At 36.7% G+C, this 11,146-nt stretch overlaps 1 protein-coding gene across 1 annotated transcript; it reads right to left on the bottom strand.

Annotated features, from left to right (window-relative positions):
• Window positions 1–305: 305 nt before the first annotated feature.
• On the bottom strand, window positions 306–10,799 carry gipr (gastric inhibitory polypeptide receptor). The gene is made up of 15 exons (XM_026192836.1): window positions 10,726–10,799; window positions 8,503–8,598; window positions 7,813–7,909; window positions 7,500–7,607; window positions 5,886–6,004; window positions 5,510–5,616; window positions 5,047–5,200; window positions 4,548–4,707; window positions 4,339–4,399; window positions 3,952–4,021; window positions 3,635–3,723; window positions 2,643–2,781; window positions 2,497–2,538; window positions 1,909–2,001; window positions 306–1,095 (listed from the first exon to the last, which is right to left on the bottom strand). The coding sequence occupies exons 2-15, from the start codon at window positions 8,554–8,556 to the stop codon at window positions 910–912; spliced, it is 1,479 nt and encodes a 492-aa protein (XP_026048621.1). The 5' UTR covers window positions 8,557–8,598; window positions 10,726–10,799; the 3' UTR covers window positions 306–909.
• Window positions 10,800–11,146: the final 347 nt, after the last annotated feature.

The raw sequence follows: 11,146 nt of genomic DNA, 5'->3' as shown, positions 1-11,146 counted from the left end.
TTCTGTCACTAGATGGTGGCAGTGCCAGTAAAACCTTACTGGATTGTTCATCTGGATTGTTACAATTTTAAGTTAGTTTTACACACATTTACAGTGACAGATTATTTTTTGAAAGAGGGATTTAACACAGTCAAAGTGGTTCAAATAAGACCAACACATCACATTGCTTTTTTAAATAAATGACTGCAAACAAGTTTTACCTTCATTACCAGTGTAATATTTTTATGCAATTAGTCTTGTTCTGAGTATTCATTTTTTGCTTAATTGCTCTCATTTATCAGTTGCATTATAAAAGTGGAAATGAATGTCTAAATATGTTCTGTGGGGAATTGAATGAGCTATTATAATAACTTGCAAAAGTACCTTGGATGGCTGCATGGAGAGTTAAGATCCAACCGTGCACAGTAAGATAGATAATATTGTTAATTGAAAAAAATTCACATCCGCTTGAATAGCAAAAGAAATAAAATAGTTATTTCCTCTGTGTGAATAAAATGAGAACTGCTTTTTTATGCTGCAGGATATGACCCTTTAATTGTCCACAAAGTGACAATGTCACTGTTTTATTTTATGTTTAATCAAGTGCTCAGAGAAGGGAGTCATACTTGAGATTCACTCTGTTGCCTTGAAGAAATACAGAGCAGTCAAAAAAATGCCTGATGCCTAAATACAGATCCACCTACAGAGGATAACATAATATAACCCTCTGATTGTGAAAGCCATTTGTGCTGTGAAATCTTGACCTTAGTCAAAGAGTGTCTTGATTGGACATGCTAATTACTTAAAGTTTCAAATTATTTAAGAAATATTAAGACCATTTTGAATTTTTTAGCAATACATTTCATGTAATTTCTCATCATCCTCTCCTCTATCCTTAGTATGAGCAGCGACATGCCAGGAAGTTTTCACCTATTTGTCTCCCATCTTGTCTTGGTGGTAGGCGTAGCAGTCAGTAGTGGGAACCTGAGGGTGAGGAGCTGGTGAAAGAGAGGTGTGGGGCATAGGAGAGAGGTGGCTGACCTCTGGGCAGCCGTCAGGTAGCTTGTAAAGAGACAGATGGTGACACTGGGAAGATGGAGGCATGCTGACAGGAGTCTGCATAAAAATGTAAACACAACTATAAGCACAAAAAGGAAGAAACCATTTTAATTAATTTTATTTCACTGAGTCAGTGAACAAGCATTGTGCTGATTAATAGCTTACAAATGGGCACATAATCAAAATGTGTGGCCTTGGGAAAGGACTAGGCTAATATTTATATTACAGCACGTATTATTTTCAAATATTAGCTGATAATCACATTTGAAGAAACATCAGTTTTATTAAAATTTCTAGAAACTTACCAGCACAGTGTGAAGGTACAGGCAAGCCCCTAATCAAAGGATAACTAGCTACCTTCTCTTACAAAACAGAAATTCCTATATAAATCATATGTTTTTTGCTCTGCCTGTTTTATTAGCCTTTATGCAAGTTTTCAGTTTCTCTTTAATGCACAAATTATATAAATAACACAGCAAAAACCACTGTAAAATAAGTTTTTTTTTACATTATTATTATTATTATTACATTTACAGCATGTTATTGGCACTGGTTGCCACTGGACCCAGGTCAAAATTTATCCTTTATCTGAGGGCTGGCAAACTTTAAATTGAGGCAGTGGCAATATAGAAAGCTTTCAGTGACAGTAGGAGAGACCTTATTTCCCTAAGGGGACCCCTGACTCCACTCACTGCAGAGGCAAGTGACATGCATGATCCTATTTAAACAAACCTAAGAGCAACAATAAAAGCCACAAAAAGCACAACCAACTAAAGCAAGATGGCGGTGAGAAGAGGGGAAATAACGATTAAATATGATGCTGATTAGCTAAATGAGGTGGCTTCCTATGTACACTGTATTGACACCCACCTGCAGTGTGTTACTGTCACTATTTCTCAGTTCATCTAGGTAAGTCAACCACAGCTTCAGCCTCTGCCATGTAGCCTTTATTTCTGCTTGCACCTGTAAGAAAGGGGAGGAAAAGAAGCTTGAAATAGGATAATAACGAGAACTGAATTTGGAAACTTGACTTAGAGACTGGGTTAACGACTAAGAAAATGAAGAGGCTAAACACTGCAAAGAGTGTTTGCAAGTAAGGGAAATATCTCAAATGCAAAAGCTAAAATCTGCAAAAAATGAGTAACACATCCTCTGCTGAACATGAAAAACATTTACAAGAGACGCATGTCTTGATTCTTAAACTGTAGAACATATGAACGACATCAAGACCAAGAGGGCCTGCACCTTTTCTAGTGTCACCTAGTCCCTTTTCACTCCAGATGGGCATTACATTGACTTACATGAATTTCTCGGCTGTCCATTCAATTCAGCTAACTATAACCTGTACGCTGACCTTAAACAAGCCCCGCTCTAACCTTAAACTGAGGCTTCATTCAAAAATGTAATGATTAATATTATGAGAAGTTTGTTTTGTCCACCACATCACATGCTACATACCTCCTTGTTGACAAAACAGTACAGGACGGCTACAAGTAAACCCTGTAAAGAGTTTGTATTAGAGGTCATTTAGTAGTGTTTTGCTACTTTTATCTGCAAATTATTATGATGGTAAATATTATCTAGGTGCAGATTCTTGATTATACCTGAAAAGAGTTCAAGAAGAGCTGGAAGAAGAGGTTGATATTGTGAAAGACTCCATCTGTTTGCACATTCGTCAACGCCGCAAACACAACTTCATGGATCCCCAGCAGAGGGATCAGGGTCAATGTGGATTTGGCCAGTCTGGAGAGAAACATGAGAATCAAATGTTCCCTGGTGTTTACTTATTGAACTGTTATTAAACTCACTGAAGCAGTGATATGCTTTTGTAGGCAAAGGTTATGTCAAGCGATGTAACAGAGTTCCCTCACTTGTCTTCTCTTAATTACTGTCTGTATATGTGTGAGTTTTGATCTTTACACTTACACACAAGATTCTTACAAAAAAGTCTATCAATTAGTTAATTCATGTTTTATTTTCACCTGATTTTTGTAGTTGCTAAGCAAAAACGAAAGGAAAAAAAACTAAAATTAAACTAAATTAAAGATAGGTGAGCAAATTAGGTCAAACATTAGATAATTATGTCAAGACAACAAGGAGATGAAAGCACCTTCACTCATCTTAGTGCTAATAAAAAATTCTCACTATACATAATGCAGTTCTCAAATCAGTAACGCTTTCCCTCACCCACATTAGACATTCCAGGCGTTTTTACACACAATGCTATGGTTACTACACATACTTCACTACTAAAGATATTTGTTACTGTGTTGAGGCACTTCTAACTTGAATCTAAAAAACTCATCAGCACACTCTCTCTCTGGAGCTCTCACTTCTCTGGATACTGTATTAGTATTTCCAGTCAAGTTACTTCAAGTTTTGTTCAAATATTTATACTGTCAGAAGTTTACACACTCTCACAGGTTTACTTGGAACACATAGAAATACATACTGTCAGTCTGTGTCACAGGTGCATGTGACAACATGTTATGAAAAATGCCAGAATGACTTTTTCTGCTGTGAGAATTGCGGCGATCGAGAAAAACCGTATCTTTTGTCATTGTCAGTGTTCATTACTTTGTTGTTATCTACATACCTGAATTTATAGTCAGTATATCTCATCTGATGGGCTTTCAGTTTAGATATAAGGATCAGAATGATGCGAATAAAGATGAAGAAGTTAACCTGAAAAGATAAAATAAGAGAAACAGACTCATTAGTATATTTATTTTGTAATTATTATTTTAGTCATTTTAGTTTTAATTTGAAAGCTGGAGGTGATATGTAGGTGACTATGATGTACAGAGTGCCCCGCCCCCTGTAGGTCACAGGGCTGTTTATGGTCACATAACTCACACATGATTGTTCATACTGACAAATTTACTTTATAACCTTTATATTTGTGTCTATTACCATTATGGCCAGGAGAATAGGGATACGGATTATACACCAGTAAGCCATGTTTTCATTTATTTCCCAACACCTGAAAAACACAGACATTGCATGAAGATGATAAGCAGTTTTTATTTACTGAAGTGCTCCATTCTGACTTCATGCATTGTAATAACATATGCATTATGTATATATTACCATTACATCAACACTTTTTTTTATCATGGTAAAAGCATGGAGACTTACTACAGAACAAAATGGTGTTAAAACTACTGCATACATATACTAAAGCTATGATGTAGAGTGTAGTTAAGAGATTAAAGAAGAGACCAGAAAAGAATACAAATAAGTACAAGGCAGCACAAAGTCAGCAAAATAATTATTAAAAAAGTCAGACTAAAAGTTCACCTTGTGTCTTCATACATGTAACGTACAAGAATCCAGGGAAAGACAAATAACACTGGGGTGCCTGAAACAACGACAGTTCAGGTAAGCAGAGAAAATTCAGGATTGTGAGATTGACCTAACCAATTTTGCCATAATGTGAGCCAAGCCTTTAACTACTTCATTTCCTTTGTGTTGTATGTAGCTACTTTTGTCTGGTGTCCTTGGCTTACCCCAGCCTATCAACAGATATCCACCAAAAAAGCAGTTTTCAGAGAAAGCCATCAGCGCCAGCAAGTTGTGCAGATACAGGCCTTCCACGAGAAGCCAGTAGTAGTTGGCTCCCACACAGTAATGCATCAGCACTTGAGCCACAAGACAGCTGGACAATGCCTAATATTTAAGTGTGTTTTTAGGAGGAGATACAAAAAAGTAGAATTAAGAAATATCCGTCACTTCTAACAGTTATGAATCTTCAGAGTCCCTGGCTATACTTAAGTCTATATGAGGAAATTAAAAAAACTGCCCGGGTAATGAACACTTTTATTTTATAATGTAACAATTTATAAAGTCAAATTAATAACTAATTATCACTTAGTATTACTATATGTTATCTCGCATGAATGATGAAGCGGTCCAAGGAAGGGGTGTGAAATATGTTCAACTATGTCATCTGTGAAATGACACATATATTAGTATCACTGAAATAATACAAGTTTTTATGCTTATAACCTGGTTACTGTTCACTTCAAAGATTTCCCTGTTGTCTGCGAACTCCAGGTAGGTTTTACCCAGTAGAGCATCTTTAGTCAGGATGGAGAGAGCTCGCAGAATGAACGACGCAAACAAGTTGCTGTGGATGTAGTTTCTGGTACAGTGGAGCTTACTGCAAGTTTCACAAAGGTTAAATAATGTTAAAAACATAATAATCACAAAACAAAGTCAGCCTGCTAAACATGTGGCTCATAGAGAGTGAGATTGATTTCACTTTTCGTTTCAAATTTTTTGTAACAACAGAGCTTATAGCTGCAGTGCTAAGGCTCATGTAATTTCCCCATGTTTCATGGATTATTGTTGTTATGGTATTTGCACTTGCAAGAGCTTCACAGCTCTAGTTAAGAAAAGTTGGTTTTGAGAAGAAAGTCTGCTTAAATGCTACTTGGAGAAATGTTAGAGTATGAGACAGATTACCTACCTGAAAAAGAGAAGAATAATCAGAGCCACACAGAGACTGACCAGACTGAGAGAGTAGCCCACTGTGTACATGACCCGAAAGCAGGCATAAATAATAATTTGCTTCTCCTACACAGAAGAAAACAAAAAGACAAGGGTGGGTTATTACTGTGAGGCCACTAAATATGAACCTACGTAACTTCCTTTTACTAAACCCTAATTGTTTTAAAATCTGTTATTCAGAATAGTTGTGCACTTTCAAATGGAAAAATAAAGCATTGATTCTACTGATTTTGCAGTTTCACACTTTTTAAATTAATTTTAAATCAATTCTACTTTGGTGACAGTTTTCTGATTAATTATTTTCTGACCAATTTTCCCATATGCTCCTGGCATACCTCCTCCTGTTGGCTGTCCTCAGGTTGGCACTGAGAATGATCCCTCCAGGTTTGACTGGAGTTTCTGGTGGCCCATTTGCCATCAGGGCCACACTCACGCAACACAAAGCCACTACGCACTACAGGAAAACAGAAAAGAGGCTAAAACACATGCCTGTGATTAAAACAGTGCTTTTATCTGTGTGTATATAGCCTGTTGCTATGTCCATGTGTTTTTGGATAGCGATATTTTTTTTAATCATTTATTATCTGTACATCACTACAGCAGATTTTAAAATCAAATATTTAACATGGGTTTAAAATACAGTCACTTATTTGGACATTGGATAGAAGTATTGTTTTGAATATTTGAATAAGTATCAGTTGTAGTCATTTAAGTCACCGAAGTCTAGAACCCATGGACATGCCCAAATAGTGGATTTTGTTTCTTGAAATGCTCTGCCAGATTTTTACTGCAGCCATCTTCAGTTGCTGCCTGTTTTAGGTCTTTTTGCATTCAGTTTTTTACTGAATAACGGAAAAGCTGCTTTGCTCTGGTGGGTTTAGTTGAGGCGACTGACTTGAAGAATATCCCATTTCTTTGTTTTGAGAAGCTCTTGGGTTGCTTTTAAAGCATATTTTAGATCACTAACCATTTGCACTGTGAAGTACGGCCCCATCAGTTTTGCAGAAATTGTCTGAATAGCAATGACTGTGAGCAAATAGAATAGCCCTGTACACTTCAGAATTATCCCTGCTTCTTCTAAGAGCAGTCACCACCATTTTATCAGTAATCAGCAGTTATCAGTAACCACCAGTGACCCGGTTCTAGTGGCAGCCATACATGCCCATGCCATAACGTTATGGCCTCCATATTTGACAGATAATGCAGTATGCTTTGAACTGTTTCTGTTTTCCCATCATTCTGGTACAAATTAATCTTGGTTTAATCTCTCCAAATATCAATGGTTTTCCAAAACTGTGCCGGCTCTTTCATGTGTATCAGTTTGTATCAGAAGGTGGCTCTTAATTGTAAACTTTTACAATGGTACCTAATCTGCATTCATCCAGCTTAGTTATGCTCTGTGGTCTTTCTGACCTTTTAATGTTGTTGAGTTCTATACTGTGTTCCTTCTTTTGGCACACTTAAAGTTTTGCCGTCTTTCTTATAGGTTTATTTTGGGTTTTTTATTTTTTATTTTGTCATAATGATGGCCACCATGTCTGTCACCTTCATCTCTTTGGACCTCATATTGAGAATTGTAATGAACAGTTATCAAATACAAGTTCAACACTTAAAATCAACAATCTTTTATCGGCTTAAATTATCCCAACATAACAAGGGAACAGCTCTCACATGGCCATGAAAGTGTTTGTCAGTCCAATTATTTTTTGAGCTTCTGAATGGCTGTAATTCCAAAACAGTTAATAAAGTTTTTTATTAAGCTATTTAAATTGAATCGCTAAAAGCTAAAGGTTTGCAAGTCACATAGTCACATCTGAGTTGTTTCATTTAAAACTCATTGTTGTGGTGTGCTGGGAAAAAATGCAGGAAAATGTGTAATTGTAAAAAAAAACAAAAAAAACCTTTACCTAAATGTATCTATATATGTGTGTTTGCAACCTGGTACCTACCTTGGTTGTACCAAGGTAGGTACCAGGGGCAGGGCACCTTGACTGTAGAGTTGGGTTGTCCATCTGACCAACAAGCATATTCGTCAAACATACGACTGCATACCAATTCTGGAGACAGAATAAGAATGAATGAATTGTGTTTTATAATCAGTCGGTGAGATGGATGAATGTTCTATAAAACTTTCACCATGTTTGCACATTTATTCTAAATTAAATGATTTAACGCTTAAATTAATGGATTATATTTAAGCGTTAAATCTAATTAATGTATGTTTTAGCATTAATATGATTATTGAGCATATGTGTGGATTACCGTCTGGTCCGGGTTCTGCGCTCATCTTGACCAGACACTCATTTCTGTAGCGGATCCATTCTGCCACCATATCTTCAACAGTCCTCGCTGATATACTCTACACACACACACATACACACAAATGACCTGAAATGATCATTTATAGCCACTAAATACTAAACCCAACCTGTACCCTCAGTCAGACCCAACCACTTAAGCCTAATACCAATTTTAACCCTTAAACCAGGTCTAAACCCACAAACACCTCTTTGAATGTGGAATGTGAAAATGAGGACTAACAGAAATGTCCTTTTGGTTTCAAATTGGTATATTAAAATACAAAAGTGAACATATGACAATATTTTAGCTTTACATTAGTCAACACTTGCATTTAAATTACATGACGATAAAGGACACAAGTTCTGTGGCTTACAAATGACTGAGATTTAAAATCATCTATATACTTTTTTCCTTTGCATGCTTTTCTTTTATAGACTTTTAACATTATTATGGATACTCTTAGACCAATGCTTACTATCTGTTCACAATCTATATTCATTCTGGTAATCCCCACTAGGGCTTTTTGCAAAGAGTGCCTAATAAACTGGCATTTCACTGGATGTTGTACAGCTGCAGTTCTACAGCTACAGAGCTTTTTTTTTCAAGTATCAGGTATTGTTTGGTCATTGCTGGCACAATAAAATACTTTACCACAGTCCTGTCGAGTAGAAAGAGGATGATGAATATGTAAGAAGCCTTCATCATTCAGAGGTGCACCAGGCTGGCCATGCATAGGTCATCACAAAGCTACAGAAGGTCACTCAGAGGTCATTAGTGAGTAAACAAAGATTAAATCAGGATGTGGTGTAACATATTCTATTCTCTACCTGTAAATACAGAGAAAACAGTTTGACCCCATGAACGATTTTAAACGAATTTCTATTTGATCTGCATCCAAAAATCTAAAAAGTGGAAGCAGCATGCAAAGACTAACAAGAACTAAAAATGAAAGTGATTTCCATTTACTCCATGCTCTTACACCGTAACCAGCTGTGGACAATTTTACAGCAAAATAGAAAAAACTGTGGTGGTCAACCCCACTGACAGACATATTAGTGGAGCTCTGCCTTGCTGTGGCACAAATGCATAGTTGTGTTTTCATTTATATTTATAGAGTTTTTAACTATGACAATAACTTGTCATCATGTAATTTCAGCTGTGGGAATTTGCTGTTCTTCTTCATTAGTGAGATGAGCCTCCATAAAGTGACTCTGTAAACACATTAAGATCCCCAAAGCATCAGAAATACCCACACAACTACACATGAGCCCGCATGATGCTGCACCCAACAGGTTTTAGTTTATGTAACAGGACTAGCAGGCTTTTGCTTGCTCTCTCTCTCTCACTGCACACATGATGAAACACATACAGTTGTGTTCAAAAGCTCATATACACTCATCATGCATATCATGGTCATTTTAGGCTTTTAATAATTTCTTTGAACTGTTCCTTTTGGAACGATTGTACACCATACATTTCTAATGACTTAAAAAACAAGAATTGGTTGCTTAAGTTTATTTATTTTAGATTTTCTCCAATCCACATAGACAAAAGTATCAATACACCCACTAATAATATTTGGTTAAACATCCCTTACAAAGTTGCATCCAAACCATATGGTTTTGTTTGCCTTCAAGACGCTTCTGACATAATTCTGTCTAAATATTTGACCACTCTTCTTTGCAGAGTTCATCTAAATTGAATGATTTCCTAACCTCTAGCAGCCTTTAAGTACAGTCAACAAATTTTAAATATTGTTGAGGTTGGAGCTTTGGGAAGACTGGTGCAAAAATTTAATGTTAAACCACTTTATCCATTCCAACACGAGTTTTGATGTGTGTTTGGGATCATTGTCCCATTGGAATATTCAGTTGTGTCAAAGTTTTGACTTTCTGGCTGCTGATTTGAGGTGAAGCTGAAGAATTTGGGGGTAGTTCTCCTTCTTTATTATTCAACCACTTTTTGGATTGTACCAACATCGTGCTTGATAGCTGATGCAGTGTTCTTTGGTTTGAAGAGCTCACCCCTACTCCTATAAAAATACCTCTTGTCATTTTTAGGAAATCGCTCAATCTTTGTCTGTCATGCTGGTGTTCCAGGAGTTTTGAGTTGTTCCTGAACATCCTAACCAATTTGGACTCATCTGAGGGTGACAGTTTGGGTTTTTTCCAGACCTTTACAGGAAAGAGGTGACACATCCAATAAAACTGATGATCCTGGATTCTGCAGGAAACCAACTGATTTGAAGGAACTCTACGAATTCTTTCAAGAGGACTCGAGGAATATCCAGCCAAGGTCCCTATGCTGTTACTGTGAACTGAAACAATAGTCTTAATAATATTTTATGCCATTACTGTGGCAAAAAGATTTTAAACTATCACTATCTAAAAATACTGTTAATTCTTAATTGGTGAACTTGTCTGCATTCATTTGTTATTTTATATGACTCTAAGGCTGAGAGATCATTGGAGAATTTAATGAACTATTATTGTCTTTTTTGATATTACTCCAACTCCACTCCATGGAGGTCAGAGGTCAGGAACTCAGTGTGCTTATCGGTTTCTACAACCATTAGACTGATTAGAATCAACTTTAGAAGGAGAAATTTTGAGAAAACAAATCAACACAGGATCTGTGGACATAAGCCAACATAAGGCTGTTGGTTATGGAAACACTCACACAACACTCTGAAATAATTTTGTCATTTGACATTGCCATGACGATTATAATTAAGGATTGATAATTATTAGGAGCTACCTATTAAACAAAGAAATATGACGCAGTCCCTCCTGCCCCCCTCCCAAAAAAAAGAATAAAACGCAAGGCACAAGTTGTCTTGTGTAAACACAATTGAAAAGTCGAAACATACCTCACCTCTGGGAAAATCACGTTTCTCCGTCAAAGAGACGAATGTTGAACAGGTCTAAATCAGTCAGCGGGAACTGTTCCTTGAAGCAGAAATCATATTATGCCAGTGTTTATATCCAATCAGCGCACACACGACCTCCCTCTGATGACTGCCAGCAAATCCCACCTTTCTCTCTCCCTCTCTCTCTCGCTCTGTATCTCTCTCTCTGTTTCTTAACCTTCAGTAATTTGTATCCTACCAGCCTCGGAGGAGAGATTGGGATCACTAGCAAACCCCCAGAATGAATGTTAGAAACTATGAATACATCCATTGCCTTAACTGCCTTTCCAATAGCGAAAGGGGGCTGGAGGCTATCACACGTGTTGTCATCAAGGGGTTGCTTGATTCTGGTTTTATTTAGTTTTTGTTAATTTCAAGTAAATATTA

Source organism: Astatotilapia calliptera, chromosome 14, assembly GCF_900246225.1.
Source record: "Astatotilapia calliptera chromosome 14, fAstCal1.2, whole genome shotgun sequence".
Taxonomy (NCBI): Eukaryota; Metazoa; Chordata; class Actinopteri; order Cichliformes; family Cichlidae; genus Astatotilapia; species Astatotilapia calliptera.
Note: the sequence above shows the minus strand (reverse complement) of the source record. Positions and strands in the feature narration are given on the sequence as shown.